Genomic DNA, 21,157 nt, shown 5'->3' with positions numbered 1-21,157 from the left:
GCACATAGACAGAATAATGACGCGAAGAGGTACATCAGCAGCAGTGCTGATCTTTGACGGCAAAAACAAAACACCCCGCTAAAACTGATATACCATCAAACAAAACATGCACACCATGAATCAACACACAGAACACATACACACCAGAGCTGGAGTTGAGATCTCATGGTCTTGATCTGACACCAAGTCTTGGCCTGATCCCCCTCACTATTTTGGTCTGGGTCTCAGTCTCATTACTCAGACTCTGGGTCTGGATGTTCAACTCATTACTCTGAATTTTAGTCTCGATCGCCATCTCATTACTCATGAAGTCTGGATTTCAGACTTATTATTCATTCAGGCTTCTTCTTTCAGATGTGTTTTTCATTGTCTGGATGTTTGTCAGATTACTCAATTTTGGTCTGGTTCTTAGTGTCTTTACTCCCAATTGTGCTCTGGATCTTGGTCTCACTACACCAAATCTTTTTTTTTCTGGATCTCAGTCTTATGCCTTGTGAATGTTGATCTGGATCTCAGACTTGGTCAATACAGGCCTGGAACTCTGTCTCCTTACCCACAGCACTGGTCTTGATTTTAGTCTCATTACTCTGAATTTTGGTCTGTATCTTGGTCTTCTCACTTTTCAATTTTCATCTGGATCTCAGTTTCATTATTTTCAATCTTGGTCTGGATGCCTGCCTCATTATATTGAATACAGATTTGGGCCTCAGTCTCATTATTCAGAATTTGACAGAGGTCTCTGTCTGGATAGGTGACATTGCTTGTAGCCTTGATGCTTTGAAGCTTGGTCTGGTATCTTTTGGTATCATTACTCAGAGTTTTGGCCTGGACCTTGGCTTCTACACTCCACACCTTGGTCTGAATGTTGAGATCACTACAGTGTCTTACAAAAAAGTATTAACCCCCATTGGTGTTTGTCCTGTTTTGTCGCATTACAAGCTGGAATTAAAATGGATTTTTTTGGGGGGGTGGGGATTATCACCACTTGATTGACACAACATCCCTACAACTTAAGGTCCAAATTGTTTTTTACTTTTTCATTTTGTTTTTATTGTGACCAACAATAATTAAGATGAAAAAAACAGAAATCTGGAGTGTGCATAGGTATTCACCCCCTTTCGTATGAATCCCCCAAATATGAGCTGGTCCAACCAATTCACTTCATAAGTCACAATTATTTGATTAAGGGCGTATTCACACCTACGTTGTTTGGTCCGGACCAAACGACCCAAATTTCCCTTGGTCCGGACCTTTTGGGTTGGTCTGAATACAAACCACCGAACTCTGGTCCGGACCAAACAAGCGGACCGAGACCGAGCTGCAAGGTCGGACTCGGTCCGGACCAGAGGAACCCTGGTGCGGATCTTTTGGAGGTGTGAAAGCAGACCGGACCTAATCCGACAGTTTTGCTTTTTTGTACCTCGGGAGCTTCCGTCGTTTGTTGAGCATTATGGGAAACAGAGTCTTGACACTCCACCGCAAAGTGCAAACACTGTTTCGGTTGTCAAGGGAACCTTACAACAGTCGTTCAGTCATTCAGACCAGTGGTAGGCTAGACTACAGAGTACAAAAAATGAGTAGGGGGCAAACGTGGGCCGAGGAAGAAACGCGTACCCTTGTGGATATATGGGCAGATGTCCACATATCTGAGCTTTTGGAGAGAACACACAAAAATGCCGACGTGTTTGCTGTATTCAGTGAGAAAATGAAGGAGAAGGGGTTCACGCGCTCCCCAGAACAATGTCGGCTAAAAGTGAAGAAACTCCGTCAGACCTACATTAAAATCAGGGACATTCTTTCAAAAAGTGGCGGTACTAGCGACGCAAAAAAGAAATTCATCTATTACGATGGATAAGGCAAATATCCCGACACATACCTCCTCCGTCTTGCGTGAAGAGCCAGAACTGTCACAACATGATGTGCGCTCATCAGCGCTATCCTCCGTAGCCGTCTTGCCCTTTGAAGTCGTCGTTGATAAATTACTTGTACAACAGCATAGTAATCGCACAATTGTGAAAACAGTAAAAACTGGAAAAAACATATAGCTTTGATGACATTAAAAAGAATAACAGCACGGAAAGCCTCCATGACTACTTTTGAACTTAACGCTTTGTGCGCGTGTCGTCTCTGACCAATAGCTGAACGACCTCAGGGCGCGTGGCTTTGTTGACAGATTTTGGTCCGCTTACTAAAATGTACAGTGTGAAAGCGAACCGCACCAAAATGAAAAAATAAAAAAAAACATTTGGTTCGGACCAAAGCAAGTGAACTCTCGAACTATCCTGGTCTGAATACACCCTAAGATCCAACTGTGTGCAATCAAAGTGTCACATGATCTGTCACATGATGTCTGTATAAATCAATCTGTTCTGGAAGGACCCTGACTCTGCAACACTACTAAGCAAGCAACATGAAAACCAAGGAGCCTCCAAACAGGTCAAAGTTGTGGAGAAGTATAGATCAGGGTTCGGTCATTAAAAAATATCCCAAACTTTGAATATCCCACAGAGCACCAATAAATCCATTATAGCAAAATGGAAAGAATATGTCACCACTACAAACCTGACAAGAGAAGGACGCCCACCAAAACTCACAGACTGGGCAAGGAGGGCATTAATCAGAGATGCAACCAAGACACCAAAGATGACACTGAGCGAACTGCAAAGATCCACAGTCGAGATGGGAGTATCTGTCCATAGGACCACTTTAAGCCATACACTCCACAGAGTGGGTGGGGCTTTATGGAAGAGTGGCCAGAAAAAAGCCATTGCTTAAAGAAAACATGTTTGGAGTTTGCCATGGCATGTTGTGTAAATGAAATGGTGCTAAGCCCCCCAGAATCCATTTTAATTCCAGCTTGTGATGTGACAAAACAGGACAAACACCAAGGGGGATGAATACTTTTGCAAGACACTATATCAACCAGTCCCACTACATCCAAAAAGTACACAAATTACAGTGCAACCAAACATATACAGACGGAAGGCAAATGCAAGGAAAATGCCAACATAGTGTCTTAATAAAGTGTTGGGCCACCAGGAGGTGCCAGAACAGCTTCAATGCACCATGCTATTGGTTCTACAAGTCTGTCGAATTGTACTAGAGAGACAAACACTATAATAAAAAAAAAACTTCCTCATGTTTGATGATGGTCATGGAGAACTCTGTTGAACACTTCCCGTGTTCATTTGGGTTGAGACGTGGTTACCGTAAAGGTCATAGCATATGATGGATATAATTTTCTTCCTCATTAACCATTCAGTGAGCCCTTATACCCTGTGGATTGGTCCCTACAGTCATTTGACATCACTATTCCTGAGTCAGTCATGACTCTGTGCCTTCTTTCAAAATGACTTTTCCTCTTGGTTCAAAATTCCTCGACTGTTCTTGGTCCAAAAATTAAATCAAATGGGCATTCTCGGCATTTGTTATATATGTCACAGAGCATGAGTAGGAAGTTAATTGTACCGTGATGCATAAGGAGTTCAGAAGCTTCCAGCAATTATGGATTCTCCACTCATTTGTTCAGGTTTTTCCTTTGTCACCCATTTGTATCCATGTGCAATCCTTAGCAACCAGTTAATAGCTGCAAGATGGATAATTACAGCAAGCTACCTATTTTATAAAAATATTTTCCAATTATTTTTAATAATGCTCAAAAGGCTTTACTTCAGAAATTGTAGATTATTAAGATTTTATCCCCAGCCTTAACTTTCTAACCACTGATACAACATGAGAAGTTTATCAGACCTAGAACTTGGTGGCAATTTTAGTCCCTCTTTGCTTAATTAATCCCATAATTAATCAAATAAAGAATCTTGCAAGTTGACCTGTCAGGTAGACGTTATCATAATTCATTTTTCATTCAGGTTAAAAAACAAACAAACAAACAAACAAAACCATTTGTCTTTAGACAATGTAGTCTTGGACTGTGCATTCACAAAACTAGTCTTAACTCCAACTCGGGCACACACACTATTGTTTTCATTGACTTTTCATTCAGGGGAGACTGTGATGCAAGCACACATACACACACTCTCACTAAAAATATTATTCACGTAGCAAGACCTGCACACACCTGAGCGGGGACAGTCGCATAAAAATAGACACTCTTAAAAACAAAACATGCACTGTGAGGAGCCTCATTGTTCTGATCAGAGCTCAGCAAGCATAGCATGTTCACGATGGATTTCACAGACTAGAGAAATGAAGCTAAAAAGCATGTGTTTTAGAGGTTGTGATGAGAACACCACTTTGAGTCTTGCTTGGCCAATCCAGATCACAGGCGAAGAGACACAGTATGAAACAAGCATGGCTAACATGGACACTAGCACTGCAGCAGAATCTGCACACACAAGGCGAGTCTAAGAATGATCTGGGAGCAGTGAAGAAAAGGACTGGGACATGCAGGAGCTGACGCTAAGGGATCAGAGGGTTATGAGATGTAAAAGCTGAGGAGTGTGTGAGTGCTTGGTCCAGGAGGAGGGGATCCCGCTGGGCAGCTTATGGGACCTGTCTGGTAGGGGAAGGTGGGGGTCGGCGGCTAAAAGATAGACAAGAATGAATGAGGACAGAAGATAGTGAGAAAATGTGAGATGGGGAAAAGAGAAAAAGAGGAGAGAATTAGTAAGTGTGGGCTGGAAAGTAGTCAGCTGAAGCAGTAACGATTTACAGTGAGATTATTTTCAGTTCACACACATACAGCTTTCCATGATAGTGAGTAAATTAGTAAAACCACAGGAAACAGTTTATAAACACAACCCCAATTTCAAGAAAGTTGGGATACTGTGAAACATAAATAAAAACAGAATGTGATGTTTGCAAATCATCTCATCTCATCTCATTATCTCTAGCTGCTTTATCCTGTTCTACAGGGTCACAGGCAAGCTGGAGCCTATCCCAGCTGACTACGGGCGAAAGGCAGGGTACACCCTGGACAAGTCGCCAGGGTTTGCAAATCATGGAAAACTTATTTTATTGAAAATAATACAAAGACACATCAAGTGCTGAACCTGAGAAATTTTAATGCTAAAAAAAAACACAGAATCAGGTTAATTGGCAACAGGTTGTTAAGATGATTGGGTATAAAAAGAGCATCCCAGAGAAGCGGAGTCTCTCAGAAGTAAAGATGGGGAGGGGTTCACTGCTCTGTGGAAGACTGCATGGGCAAACAGTGCAACAATTTAAGAATAACGTTCCTCAATGTAAAATTGCAAAGAATTTGGGGATCACATCATCTGTGGTCCATAATATCATTAAAAGACTCAGAAAATCCAGAGAAATCTCTGTACACATGGGACAAGGATGAAAACCAATACTGGATGCCTGTGATCTTCAGGCCCTAAAGCTACACTGCATTAGAAGCAGACATGTGTCTGTCGCGGAAATCACTGTATGGGCTCAGGAACACTTCAGAAAACCATCATCTGTGAAAACAGTTCATTACTGCATCCACAAATGCAAATTAAAACCAGATATAAACAATATCCAGAAACACCACCCCCTTCTCTGGGCCCGAGCTCTTTTACGATGGACCAAGGTGAAGTGGAAAACTGTCCTGTGGTCTGATGAATCAAAATTAGAAATTCTTTTTAGAACTCATGGACACCACGTCCTCCAGGCTAAAGAGGAGAGGGACCATCCTGCTTGTTATCAGTGCACAGTTCAAAAACCAGCACCTGTGATGGTATGAGGGTGCATTAGTGCACATGACATAGGCAGCTTGCACATATGGGAAGGCTCCATTAAAACTGAATGATATATACAGGTTTTGGAGCAATATGCTACTATCCAGATGATGTGTTTTTCAGGGACAGCCTTGCTTATTTCAGTAAGACAATGCCAAACTGCATTTTGCACATATTATGGTACAACTGCTCCATAGTAAGAGAGTCCAGATGCTAAACTGGCCTGCCTGCAGTCCAGACCTGTCTGCCATTGAAAACATTTGGTGCATTATGAAGTGAAAAATATAACAAAGGAAACTCCAAACTGTCGAGCAAATTAAATTGTATATCAGCCAAGAATGGGACAATATTGCTCTTTCAAAACTACAGCAACTGGTCTCCTCAGTTTCCAAATGTTTAGGGTGTTCTTAAAAGTAGAGAAGAATATGCCTCTGTCCCAACTTTTTTGAAATGCCACTGCATTAAATTCAAAATGAGCATATATTTAAAAAAAAAAGCCAACAAACAAAAAAACTAAAATTTGTCAGTTTTCACATTTGATGTGCTGTCTTTGTACTATATTCAGTGAAGTATAGGGTTTCCATGATTTGCAAATGATCACATTCTGCTTTTTATTTACGTTTTACACAGCGTCCCAACTTTTTTGCAAATGGGATTGTAGGACAAATATGATGTCTTCAATTAATGCAACCTGAAACACACCAAAGTGCATTTTTATAACAATATAGAAAGATACTTCCAATGTTCAGTTTTTGACTGATTTTAAAGGGGAAAATATTATTTATATATTTGTTCCCTTAACTCTAATGTAGTCAATCAGACAAAAGACATTCGTTGGCCAATGGAGCTAAGAAGCAATGGAACTCATGCTCACCCAAAATCTCTTGTGTAAATATTTGCCTCAAGCCAAGGACAGTAAATGAACAAAACTTATTTTTATGTTATAGAGGCCACCATCTTGGAAAACCAGAATCATGGTTTTCCCTTAGCACAATTAAGTACTATTCTGCTCATAATCATAACACTTATGCTAGTAATAATCTATGTTTGTTTATTCTATTGTTTTTTTACATAATCAGATATGATATGTTTCACTGGCGGCTCAGTAAATGCTCTGGGTTACTCATCAGAAGATCTTGGGTTCCAGCCCCACCAAGCTACCCCTGTTGGGCCCTCAAGCAACTTTACTCTCTCTGTTCCAAGCTGTGATATGTGAAGAAAACTGTTTCATTGTACTGTACAGTATGTGTGACATAATGGCTTTCTTTCTATGAATAATGGCTTGTGGTTTCTTGTGCATACAGACAATTCTCTACTATTTTATATTATTCTCATGATTCAGATTATGGATCCTAACCATTCTGTTTCAAGCCAGATTTGAAGATTTGGGAATGTATTTTAGAAAAAAATTTAGATGAGACTACTAGTTAGTTTTTAACTAAAGGCTAATGTAAAGAAACAAACTTAAGACATCAAAGTTGAACAAAAATGCAGAGAAGCAAAATACAAAGGATATAAAGAAATAGAGTTAGAAAGGTAAGGCACAGAAAAAAGTGCAGGGAACAAATCTCAAAAACACTTAAAATGGTTATACTTCTAGAAAGTTATATGTAACTTAATTCTGTAAGAGTTACTCTAACATGCTTTTACTAAGCACTGGCTGTAATATTATATCACCATAGAAACCATATTTTTTTGGCATGTATTTTGATTGGCATTGCTCTTATAATAAACTTCAACTACACATCTCAAAGTGAGGTCAACCATTTTCACAGTGATTCTACTCACAGATTATTATTATTATTACATGCAATAGCCTGCTTAAATTCAGACCATCCATCTATCCATTATCTGTAACCGCTTATCCTGTTCTACAGGGTCGCAGGCAAGCTGGAGCCTATCCCAGCTGACTACGGGCGAGAGGCGGGGTACACCCTGGACAAGTCGCCAGGTCATCACAGGGCTGACACATAGACACAGACAACCATTCACACTCACATTCACACCTACGGTCAATTTAGAGTCACCAGTTAACCTAACCTGCATGTCTTTGGACTGTGGGGGAAACCGGAGCACCCGGAGGAAACCCACGCGGACACGGGGAGAACATGCAAACTCCGCACAGAAAGGCCCTCGTCGGCCGCTGGGCTCGAACCCAGGAGGCGACAGTGCCAACCACTACACCACCATGCCGCCCCTTAAATTCAGCCATTTGAACAAAATATTGAAAACTAACCCATTATACACTTTATATGCATGACATGTTTATTTCTTTTGACATTCAGTTTGTTAGTTATATAGTTTTAAGCCTTTCATATTAAACTAATGTGATGAAAACCACTTGCTTGGCTGGAGAAGATTACAGATATGATCCGCGTTCCCCTAAAAGGGGAATTAAGGGAAGATTTATCTTTATTTTTAAATTGTTATCTGAATTAAGTGGATTACTTACTGAGCGATAACTAGAGCAAATATGCAAATCTGTGCCAAATACATAAACACACCCACATGCCTACCCATAGGCATAGTTCACATTCACCACTAGGGGGAAGACAGGTACTACTACTACTAATTATTATTATTATTATTATTATTATTATTATAGTTAGCCAGCTACCAGCTGTTAAACACAATAACTTTCAGATTCAGACTGTTTTGCAAAATCCATCACTGCAGTAAGCATTAATCTAACTAACCAGTGATTTTGGGAGAATGGAAAAAACAATCCAGAGAAAGCAGATGTAAATATGAGTAGTCTGTGAAATACTTGAAACAAACAAACAAACAAACAAACAAACAAAAAGGTAAATGAATGTCAATTCTTTAAAACTGTCTGTGATGTATTTACTGTAGGAATAGAGGGAATTGCACATGGGAATAAAGTTTTATGACAAATATCGGCTGTGCCTGCACTTAAAGTGCATATCACGGGTAAGTTCAGGAGCAAGATCAATGTAATTCTCCTATTTTATATTAAACTTTGGTCAAATATCTGTAACATTCTATATTCTCTGCAATTTTTTTTTACCTTGCGCAATACCAGAAAAATTCAGTTGAAATCAAGCCATTTGAGGCGAATTGGTCCGCCTCTGAAAAAACTTTGCATTTGGATTTCCCGGGAAACGTCGACTTTCGTGACGTCATCTGCGGGACGCCTCCCTCTGAATCCTACGTCAGCGCTGGTTTGTTTATGAGAAAATGACCTGGTGGTTTTCTGCAAATTTCTTCAACGTTATCACGTAATTATTAAAAATGGTTAACAGATGTATCGTAGGAGGGTGTAGCAACACCAATCTTGATGGGATTAGTACTCATCGTTTCCCAAAAGACCGGACAATGAGAGAGAAATGCGAGCGCTTGGTCTACACAGGCTGTGCACTGAAACCGTGCAAAGCTCTCGCAGCCTGCTGGCGCTTCCGCAGGTAACGTCACGAATCTGGCTCCAGACTCCCTTGGGATTTTTCCAGACACGTTTTGTTATTATTATTTTTTTTTTTCTGCTGTAGACAGATGGCCTTGTGCAAAATTACCCTTCTGGATGAGTGTGTAAAGGGACATACTTTCATATAAAAAAACAACAAAATTGGTCCAGAATATGCCCTTTAAGAGAGCATAAGGTGGGGAAGAGATGCATAATTTTCACTTCTGCTTATTTATTTCAATAGCTAACAAGTAAACCTGGCCAGGTGGTAGGATTTAACATGGTTTTCTAAATGTTTCCCCTCCCTCTAGTATACTCCTACAAAGCTGTATAAGTTTGCCATTGTTTTTTTTTTCCCTTTCCCCCTCGAGGGCAAAAAAAAAAAAAAAGGAGTGTTTTAAAAATGTAGCATTAACAGCCTTGACAGACAAGCCAACAGGTTTATGTCAAAATTGTGCATTTTTGTTGCATATTAGCACAACATTTTTGAAGGAGAATAAAAGTATTCACTAAAATTAATTCCCCAAAAATTCCACAAGAGAGCGCTCTTATGATGTTTGAGCCCAAGGCAGTTACTTTCATGGCCTCTTAAACATGCAGCCAAGTCCTCTGAATATTTTGAAACGGCCATTTTACAAAGCCAGATGTCACCAAAGTTGTCATTTCGTTGCCTTTCATGACTTGAAACGCATGGATTTTGATTTCCACCCAATTAAATCAACAGTTTAATTTATACTGCTCAATTATTTAATGCTTCTGTTCATTCATTCTGCTTCTTCTTCAATACTTACTTCGTCTCAGCTCATCTCTGAATGTTGACAAATCATTGTAAAACAACATTTCTGTTGTACAGGAACAGGTTTCCACAAACGGGTTACAGCTGTAACATCAGCTTAGAAGAAACATTCAAGAATAGCTAATGTGGAATATGACTATGCAGGAAAAAAAGAGGTCATTATTATCATCTTGCATATGCTAGAGTATTTGCTACATTATTGGTTTGAATATACATTTTGCACAAAAATGTAATTAATTTTCACAATACTCTCGAATGTAAAGTCAGCCAGGACATGTTTGGTGTGTGAAGTTCACGTCTTTAGTGAACACTCGCCTCCAAAAGCATCATCTGCTTCAAGGCAGATAAATAGCTGACTAATTGTGTACTAAAATGTGCATATACAAATCAAAATATATTATCATCTGGAGAATTTCTGACAAACAGTTACTCCTTCAGCCTTTCATCCACAATTCCTGCATCTGAGTCCTGTGCTTGTCAAATTTTATAGAGAACATGGTGTTATTCAGGATCAGAAACCACATAAGCAGGTTTGTTTGAAACCGCTTTTGTCCAGTCAAACAAATCAAACATCTTGATAATAAAACATGCCATGGCTGATTGACTACATATGGGGAACAAATGTGGCAATTTTATCTTTGGCCAAACGATCATGTTTAAATTAATCAGATGATACCCGAACCAATCAATCATTTTACAGTGATAGTACTCCTTTCCATGCCTGTGACTCAGGTAAGATCTCACCTGGGAATGCTGGGAGGAGCACGGTTCGGGCGGTTGGGCACCTGTGGACCATCACCGCTGTTGTTAAAGGGCCCAAGAGGCCCTGGGCGTGATGGAGGAGGCGGAGCACCCCGGCCTGCTGGCCTCTGACCTGCAGACATTCTGCGTGGGGCAGTGGGACTTGGAGGGGGAGACCTGAGGGGGCAAAAGGGCCGTCAGTGAGGGTAAGACCTAAATGTATGTGGATAGCATGTGATAGAATTGAAGAAGCAGCTTTACTGTCAGAGATAAAGTATGTTTAAAGGACATGGGACATGAAACATAAATGCACGCTATATCAGTTTCTTTCCATTAAAAATACGAAATAATTGCATCAACAAATACAAAATTATCTATTAAATTCAGCAAAATCGTTATATTCGTGATGATTATATGGCATTTCTGCTCGAGCTCCGATATGCATATTTTACAACCGGAAGAGCCGCTGTCACGTGATCATACGTCACAAAAACTTTCAGGTACAGCACAAGCGGGTAGATGAATATGGAGAAGTGTGAATCGTGATGATGACGAATGCGACAAAATAGTTTTTGTGTCTTGGATGACAAGAAAATTGTTTCGTTTTTAGAGTGTTTAACGTACATTGAACATCATGGTGTATTGCGACCTCCCAGTCAGTCAGACGCGCTGTTACTCCTGTTAGCAATGTAGCTAGGCTCAGCATGGCCAATGGTATTTTTTGGGGCTGTAGTTAGATGCGACCAAACTCTTCCACGTTTTTCCTGTTTACATAGGTTTATATAACCAGTGACATGAAACAAAGTTCAGTTACACAAATTGAAACGTAGCAATTTTCTATGCTATGGAATGTCCGCACTATAATGACAGGCGTACTAACACCTTCTGCGCGCTTCGACAGCGCATTGATACCTTCACTCGGAGTTGTACCATTATTTTTTAGACAGGGCGGACAGACCAGGGCATTCGCCCGCCTGGCCGTGCCCGACGAGGAGCACTCTCGGCCGGCTTGGGAGGCAGACGGCAGCCCCTCCTGGAAGTGTGGTTTTACCATGGGCCTCATGCGGTAAGGATTAGTATTATAATTTTGGGTGTATCAATTATTGATTATCATAATTCTGACTCGTTTCGCCATTTTGAATGTTTTCATCTCGGACTCTGGAAGCATTGTATCTCAATCAATCTCGAAAAATATCAGCAAAAAAAAACTAGCTTGCAACGACTTTAGCTAGATCTATGATGAACTTTCAATGTATGATACAAAAATAATACTTCTTTCAACAGATCATTAGCCTTTGAGCAGAATTGTTTTAACTTACCAGGATGTGTTATCGAGCCGACCGCTTTCAGTTTCATGGGGATTGAATGAACTCTCACTCTCAGAATCATCTGACCCGTCAGAGTAAAGACAAGATCCATGTTCATGTGAATTTCCAGCTATCGGTTCGAATTGATAGGGTCTAACTTCACATCTCTGTGAAACATCGGGAATGTCACTGCCGATGGTGTCCATTTCGGTAACCTGTTTACATTAGATACCCAAGCGCTGGCTCCTTGAAAAGTTTTTGTGATGTCACGGGTCACGTGACCGCTTAGCTAATTAACGAATCATTGTTTTACGCTGATGTATAAAAAAGTTGAATAATGTGATGATTTTCACATTTTTGACGCCCTGCAGTGATTTAGATGGCATTTCTTATGTCCTTTATACATAATTATACCCAGAAAAAAATCCATGTCCCATGTCCTTTAATGGAAGCCATTACGTGATTTGAATGATGAACCATGAGTAATGTACTTCAAATTAAGGACTTGAATCATATTTTGGCTAAAGGCAGCTTTTACCTGTATGTTCTGTTCAAAAGGATCATTTCATGGAACAACATGAAATGTTATATTCCTTAAAAATATGTTTAAAACTTGCATTAAGTATTGTCCTGAGTAACATGGTGAAATAAAGGACTAAAAGTAAACAGTGTTTGTAAATATGGAACAAAAATTTGATTAAAGATAATCGCGGTACTCCATTATCCTGTACACAGTGCTAGCATGGGAAGTAACTCAAAGCAGGTAAAGGGCTTTTCTGTGGCTATCAATAACCTGGAATTACCACCAATATAATGCTTATTCCGCTAAGATAGATTCAGAATTACGGAAATACAGTTTTTCACAAATTGTATTGCTATTATTCGCTCATCCGGCCAACAGGCGATGAGTTTAGTTTATGCCATCATGTGTTGTCCGTCATCCGTCCAGCATTGTCAACATTTCATGAAAATCACTTCTCTCTCAATTCTTCATTGATTTTTATTCTTCTTGGCAGGAAGGTAGGTCTGCCTGGATGCATATGGCTTCTACCCAAATTTGATTAATTGCAGTTAATAATGAAGATATGGAGTAATTAAGCCCTAACGAGCAGTTTCCACACAAATCGCGTCTTCTCCCTCAAATCTTCACTAATTTTGATTCTTTCTGGCATGAAGGTAGGGGTACCTAGGGTGTATATAACTTCTACACAGATTTGCTTCATTACAATTATTAATGAAGTTATGGACTAATTAAGCCTTAATGAGCAGTTCAACAAAAATGGCTTCTTCTAGGTCAATTCCTTGCCATTTTGGATTCTTTCTGGCAAATAGGTCAGTATTCCTAGGGTGTATATAGCTTCTATATATAGCTTGTATATAGTTTGCAACATTTATTGCGTAAGGTGGCCCACTTTAGATCGTTCCTTCTGGACTAGACGGGGCCGGAGTGACAGTCTGAATTGTGGCCTCTAGTGTCCCATACTAGTACTGCAATGAAGTTGTCGATTTTAATGATTTTAACATAATTTTACCATTGCCTTTTCTGCTTATTTTAACAAAAACAATGAATCACTGAGTTGGTTTTCACTTAATATTCTCTTCACATCTAATTAAAACTGCTTTACTAAGACAGAAGTCAATAACTGTCCACTGAGCAAAACAGAGAAAAATCAGATATAGCATTGTTGGAAAGCTATTCCTGTAAAAATAATCTGTCATCAAATAAATAATTTTGGCAAAAGCTCTGGGTTATATGGAGAATATACTGTTATATGGGCTTTACTGCTACTGATTGAGTCGTGTGGTCACCTGCGGGAGCCTCCAGAACCAGCCTGAAGCCAGGAGCTGTCCACAGGAGGAGGAAGAGGGGTGGAGATAGTAGTGGTGGAGATATCTCCAATGATGGCTAGTGCCTCCTTCAGTGCGTGGTGGGTCCGCAACACCTCTTCCCTGCGCTGTACCTGCTCCTGAGACTCGTCCATCAGTGTGTTCTGGTCCCCAGCCGAGTATAGCTGAGCCAGCAGCTCTGCATTGATGAAGTCCTTCACCTGCCAAAAAGTCAGTACAGCTTTTATAGTCTTTATATTGCCAGAAGTTTTCTCAGAAGAACCTCTCAAAGTATTTGGTTTGCAATATTGAAATGCAAAAGTTCCCACTGGTTTCTTCATTTCAAGGATCTGTTTACGTGAACTTACAGCACGTCATCGAGGAATCCTATGAAAGACTAAATGACTAAAGGCTAAAAGACTTAATTCAGTCAGGGACATTACAGGAGAAAAATGCTAGCTCATCAACCCGAATCTAAATGGCTCACAATAACACACCGATTTTATTATATATATATATATATATATATATATATATATATATATATATATATATATATATATACACACACACACATATACATATATATATATATATATATATATATATATATATATGTATGTATATGTGTGTGTGTATATATATATATATATATATATATATATATATATATATATATATATATATACACACACATATACATATATATATATATATATATATATATACACACACACATATACATATATATATATATATATATATATATATATATATATATATATATACACACACACACACAACCACCACTTACAGTCTATATAAAACCAGGATTATGACCAGTCTAGAAACAATCCACTCTATAGTTTCAAAAGGACCTTATGCTATTGATCATAAGGTGCATGATGGTATTGGGCATGACGTCCCGGACGCACTTGCTAATAATCACTATGTGGGAATCCTCCAAGTTCCAGTAGTATTGTTATTTATTCATGAAGAATAACATTTAGCTGCAATTTGGACTTCCTCCACCCTACTTCACTGAGCTTCTCAAGGTCCCTAATTTCAGACTAACCTCCATACATTATAAAGCTTTTGGTTTAGCTTCAAGACTGTGGACTTCACTTCATTTCACTTCACCAGCCCATTACTAATATCAATTTTACTCGTCATTTAAATCCTGTCAGAAAACCCATCTCCGATCATTATTCCATAATGCAGTGTCTATTTTAAATGCTACACAGTCACGGTTGTACAGCCTGTAAGAAAGGCCCTTACATTATTGATCATAAGGTGCATAATAGTTTTGGGCATGAGATCCCGGATGCACTTGTTAACGATGGCCATATAGGAGTCCACCAGGTTCCGGATGGTCTCCACCTTTCTCTCCAGCTGAGGATCCATGGAGAAGTTCTCAGTGGCACCAGAGCTCTCACTCTCCACCTAATAATAATAATAAGAAAGATTGATGTGAAGCAAGAGAAGGTAGAATGCTTTTAGAAAAGGAGGAACCTTGCCAAAAAAAATGTCTTCAGGAATTTATAATTCCACACAGCACCATTTTCAAATCTACTCATTAAAAGTAGGGAACTAACTGAAAGCAGGTGATGTACTGTAGTATATCGTGTAATATTGAAATTTTTGCCTTTCAGACTTAATACATTTTCTCATCTGCTGTGGAAGATTAAGGAGCTGCATCAGCTGTATTGCTTCTAGACCTGGGCATCATCAGTGGTCACTGACCGACGATTTCTCGGGGTAAACACCAGCACGGAGCAGGGATGCTCTCCAGCTGTCCACTTCTTCCTGTGTGTTGCATGCCAGCTCTAGGAAGCGATTATCCTTGAAGACGTTTCTGAAAAATAGAGATTGGTCAACACTAACAATTAGCTCTAAAGTGACCCACAACTTGAAGACTATCTATCTATGTATGTACGCATGTATGCATGTCGTCTGCCAGGACGCCCTGCTGACAAGACACGACTTGTTCTCTGTCCATCATTACAGTTCACAGTTCCTGAGTGTTCGTTATTCCAGAGTCATTCAGTAGGTTGTCTATATACGTGAATCGTCTTTGTCCTCTGTTGATTTTACCTTTGATTGGTTGCGAGAGTAGAGAGACAACTCCCATCCACCGGGTCCCCAGGTTGCAGATAGGGGAACGGCCTCCAGATATAGAGGTTAGCTGCGAATAACTAATAAGCAGTACCGGACAAAACACGGGTTGCCTTTTGGCAAGGCATAGCACCCGGAAGCCACCCTGCTGGGGTTACGGTGAAACTGTGGGCAGCAGCACAGTGGTTGTGAATCAGCGGAAGAGTTTACATGAAGAGACCAATGGTGTACTTCACATGATGTCTGGCAGATGAACAATCATCTGTCAATTGCTGTGGTCAATAAGCGTCATCATTAAGTTACTATGCATTCTTGTCGAGTGGTGCTGCATGTATGTTTTTTTTTTTTTTTGCACACTAGAAACTCCAAAGAAGAAACATGACGACAGCACCAGGGTTAAAGCCCCTGAGAAACCTATTCCTATTCCAGATGCTCAGTCGGGTTGAAGACCATAATAAAATAAATATTTCATGTATATATAGTAAGAAAATATATATAATGTATCGTGAAAAGTTTAGAATGACTTGGGTAACAAGAACTAATGAAGTGACTCATGGAAAACATTAATGCCAATTGCCAATGACTGTGGGGAAGCCATGGCCTAATGGTTAGAGAAGGAGCTTTAGGACCAAAAGGTTGCTGGTTTGATTCCCTGGACCAGCAGGAATGGCTGAAGTGCTCTTGAGCAAGGCACCTTCAGTAATCCCCAACCCTCAGGCTGCTCTGGGTATGTTACACGTTGCTCTGGATAAGAGCGTCTGCTAAATACCATTAATGTAATGTCCTATACAGTGGTGCTTGAAGGTTTGTGAACCCTTTAGAATTTTCTATATTTCTTCATAAATATGACCTAAAACATCATCAGATTTTCACACAAGTCCTAAAAGTAGATAAAGAGAACCCAGTTAAACAACTGAGACAAAAATATTATACTTGGTCATTTATTTATTGAGGAAAATGATCCAATATTACATATCTGTGAGTGGCAAAAGTATGTGAACCTCTAGGATTAGCAGTTAGTTTGAAGGTGAACTTAGAGTCAGGTGTTTTCAATCAATGGGATGACAATCAGGTGTGAGTGGGCACCCTGTTTTATTTAAAGAACAGGGATCTATCAAAGTCTGATCTTCACAACATGTTCATGGAAGTGTATCATGGCATGAACAAAGGAGATTTCTGAGGACCTCAGAAAAAGCGTTGTTGATGCTCATCAGGCTGGAAAAGGTTACAAAACCATCTCTAAAGAGTTTGGACTCCACCAGTCCACAGTCAGACAGATTGTGTACAAATGGAGGAAATTCAAGACCATTTTTACCCTCCTCAGGAGTGGTCGACCAACAAAGATCACTCCAAGAGCAAGGTGTGTAATAGTTGGCGAAGTCACAAAGGACCCCAGGGTAACTTCTAAGCAACTGAAGGCCTCTCTCACATTGGCTAATGTTCATGATTCCACCATCAGGAGAACACTGAACAACAATGGTGTGCATGGCAGGGTTGCAAGGAGAAAGCCACTGCTCTCCAAAAAGAACATTGCTGCTCGTCTGCAGTTTGCTAAAGATCACGTGGACAAGCCAGAAGGCTATTGGAAAAATGTTTTGTGGACGGATGAGACCAAAATAGACCTTTTTGGTTTAAATGAGAAGCGTTATGTTTGGAGAAAGGAAAACACTGCATTCCAGCATAAGAACCTTATCCCATCTGTGAAACACGGTGGTGGTAGTGTCATGGTTTGGGCCTGTTTTGCTGCATCTGGGCCAGGACGGCTTGCCATCATTGATGGAACAATGAACTCTGAATTATACCAGCGAATTCTAAAGGAAAATGTCAGGACATCTGTCCATGAACTGAATCTCAAGAGAAGGCGAGTCATGCAGCAAGACAATGGCCCTAAGCACTCAAGTCTTTCTACTAAAGAATGGTTAAAGAAGAATAAAGTTAATGTTTTGGAATGGCCAAGACAAAGTCCTGACCTTCATCCAATCGAAATGTTGTGGAAGGACCTGAAGCGAGCAGTTCATGTGAGAAAATCCACCAACATCCCAGAGATGAAACTGCTCTGTATGGAGGAACGGGCTAAAATTCCTCCAAGCTGGTGTGCAGGACTGATCAACAGTTACTGGAAATGTTTCGTTGCAGTTCTTGCTGCACAAGGGGGTCACACCAGATACTGAAAGCAAAGGTTCATATACTTTCGCCACTCACAGATATGTAATATTGGATCATTTTCCTCAATAAATAAATGACCAAGTATAATATTTTTGTCTCAGTTGTTTAACTGGGTTCTCTTTATCTACTTTTAGGACTTGTGTGAAAATCTGATGATGTTTTAGGTCATATTTATGCAGAAAATTCTAAAGGGTTCACAAACCTTCAAGCACCATTGTGCAATACAAAACATAGTACTACACTGAATCCCTGCCAGAATTCTGCATTAAGGTGAACAATTTCAGTGCCATTGATGGTCAGCAATGTGGAAAACAAAATCTCACTATATTTAATGTTCTTATTATACCGGTACATGGTACTATATGTATATATATATTTAACAGTTATTCCATGAAATTGAGTCGTACATGAGCTGATAGCCAATGAGGTGTCTAGCACTGAGTTAGCTATAGGCCATGTACAATGAGATTGAGTGGAATAACTGTTTTATTCCATCCACATTCACAGGATTTTGAGAAACAGAGCATTTATATTTTTATTTTTTGCAAATTTGATAAATATACTGCAAAAATGATATCTTAACAAGTTAGAATATCTTGAATATACTTGAAGTGATCTAGCATTTCCTATTAGAAGAATACAAGACACCAACTCTGAGATTATTAAAACTAGTTCTCGACTGTAACCAATTTATTCCAAGATATCTTGTCAAGTAAAATTATCTGTCCATGCAGCAAGAAATTTTTCACTAGTATTAAGGAGTTTTCTCCTCAAATTCAGTTCAGTTTTTTGCAGTGTAAAAACTTTATATAAAACGTCTGACAAAATCATTTCCACTTAGAATGTAAGCAAACCGGCGAAATGACAGGAGCAATTTGTGAAAAATGCAATATTAACAATTCTTTAAAAAAAAAAACAGATAATGTTCTTACCATCAAATACTTTTATTCCATATTTTGTTGCTTATTTTATTTTTATTTTGGGGGGTTTTGTTTTCAAGTAGAGTTTTTATTTCATCCTGGGTTGGTTCAGCAACATGATCCGCCATTTTGTTTTTCTGTACTCACAGTATATGAGCTGATATCCTAGTAGTAGAGTAGCCAATTAGAGCGAAAGATTGCTCATATCCAGTGAATGTGGATAGAATAAATCACGATATATAGTTTTGCTAACAAAGTGTCATCAAAACGGTTGTATTTAATTGAAAAACGAACCTTTAAAAAGAGTTTGAGGTTTTATAATGTCTACAAAAAGCATAAAGTCAAGTACTTTCAGACTTTTAATATATTTTTTTAATTATATATAAAAAGAAATTATAAAGCACATGGCCCAAACAATATCATCCCCTCTACATGTCATTAGAAACCAGAACCCGTTCTGTAGGCTTACCGTTGTTCTGTATTGAAGATGGCGAACATGTGCTTGCTGGACATGAAGCCTTTTTCCACGTCTCTGACTTTCAGGTTGTCCAGGGGCAGCATGTATTTCTTTTCTTTCTCCTGCAGATTAAAAATCAGGCGCCTCAGCGAGAATGACAGAGAAAGGCTTTAAAAACATCCTGATTATACCTGGGCCACATGATAAGATTTATAGACTCCTGAGTGATCTCATCTCATTATCTCTAGCCGCTTTATCCTGTTCTACAGGGTCGCAGGCAAGCTGGAACCTATCCCGGCTGACTACGGAACCTTACTGCAGTGTCCAGCTTCATGGCTCCAAAGGAAGTCAGTTACTCTCAAGGGCAACATCTAACTTCTGATGTCATCTAAAACCTGATTGGTTGAAATTAATTTATGGGAATACAAACTGTCCCACGTCTCCGTGCTCTCCCCTATTTTTTGCAAAGCAAGTCAGAACAAAGTAAAGCAACAGTTTGGTATAATACTAGTTTTTACCAACCAAACAGCCCATGGTCCAGGCTTCTTCCTTTCTATTTGTTTACAAGACTGAGGTTTGTGAATAAGTAATCAGTCAAAGTTACTCAGGTAAAGTTAATCTCATCTCATTATCTCTAGCCGCTTTATCCTGTTCTACAGGGTCGCAGGCAAGCTGGAGCCTATCCCAGCTGACTACGGGCGAAAGGCGGGGTACACCCTGGACAAGTCGCCAGGTCATCACAGGACTGACACATAGACACAGACAACCATTCACACTCACATTCACACCTACAGTCAATTTAGAGTCACCAGTTAACCTAACCTGCATGTCTTTGGACTGTGGAGGAAACCGGAGCACCCGGAGGAAACCCACGCGGACACGGGGAGAACATGCAAACTCCACACAGAAAGGCCCTCGCCGGCCACGGGGCTCGAACCCGGACCTTCTTGCTGTGAGGCGACAGCGCTAACCACTACACCACTGTGCCGCCCGGTAAAGTTAATGTGAAGTGAAATTAACCACTACCAAGCGTCCTTTCTCCTTCAGTGAATTGCCTTTTCTACCTCAATTTAATGAGTGAAATCTGAATTTTATTCTCAATTTCTCTGACTGCAGCTCTGACCGCGACAGTATCACTATAGCAATGGCTTAAAATCATAAATGCTACTGCTCTTCCACAGATGTTGGCACCTCTGTCATTTTACAGACTGATACAGTCTGCCATTTATTATAAAATTATTTACATATAAATTATATTTCCATCTCAATTTCAGTGTCAAATTTCACCCTCTGGAGACAAAAGGGGGATTTCCACGGTGGAGATTAATTATTTTTTTCACTATTATTCAGATCAACTGATTGTTTGTTTGCTAATCTAAAGCTTAGTAGCTCAAAACAAGTTTAAATAATGTCACCTTAAATACAACTACTTTTTTAAAACATGGAAATATGCATTTTTAATACGATCCAATACATTTTAATTCTTGGTTGTAAGTTCACAAATGCAAAGGTTGTAATGGCGTTAATGGATAAATATAATGTTACATTTTTTGCCTAACGGTCCTAATACGGTCCGAATAAGTGAATCTGTGTGATTTTTACTTCTGTTTTTTATCTGGGTAAGAGACTCTGAAAGGAAAAATATTTAAGAGCTCTTGATCTAAATTAAAAGTCTCAAACAGACATCTCTGTTTTTATCCACAGATTCAGTGTTGCTGCA

At 39.5% G+C, this 21,157-nt stretch overlaps 1 protein-coding gene across 1 annotated transcript in view; it reads right to left on the bottom strand.

Moving 5' to 3' along the window:
• Window positions 1–4,132: 4,132 nt before the first annotated feature.
• dnm3b (dynamin 3b) overlaps window positions 4,133–21,157 on the bottom strand; it is a 98,390-nt gene continuing 81,365 nt past the window's right edge. The window contains exons 15-20 of the mRNA XM_060914232.1: window positions 19,450–19,559; window positions 15,523–15,634; window positions 15,058–15,222; window positions 13,762–14,000; window positions 10,649–10,822; window positions 4,133–4,543 (exon numbers count right to left, since the gene is read on the bottom strand). Of these exons, the coding sequence (XP_060770215.1) occupies window positions 4,504–4,543; window positions 10,649–10,822; window positions 13,762–14,000; window positions 15,058–15,222; window positions 15,523–15,634; window positions 19,450–19,559 (840 nt within the window). The 3' untranslated portion in view covers window positions 4,133–4,503. The remainder of the gene's footprint in view (window positions 4,544–10,648; window positions 10,823–13,761; window positions 14,001–15,057; window positions 15,223–15,522; window positions 15,635–19,449; window positions 19,560–21,157) is intronic.

Source organism: Neoarius graeffei, chromosome 1 (assembly GCF_027579695.1).
Source record: "Neoarius graeffei isolate fNeoGra1 chromosome 1, fNeoGra1.pri, whole genome shotgun sequence".
NCBI lineage: Eukaryota > Metazoa > Chordata > Actinopteri > Siluriformes > Ariidae > Neoarius > Neoarius graeffei.
The sequence above is the reverse complement of the archived record's forward strand: the minus strand, read 5'-3'. Positions and strand labels throughout refer to the sequence as shown.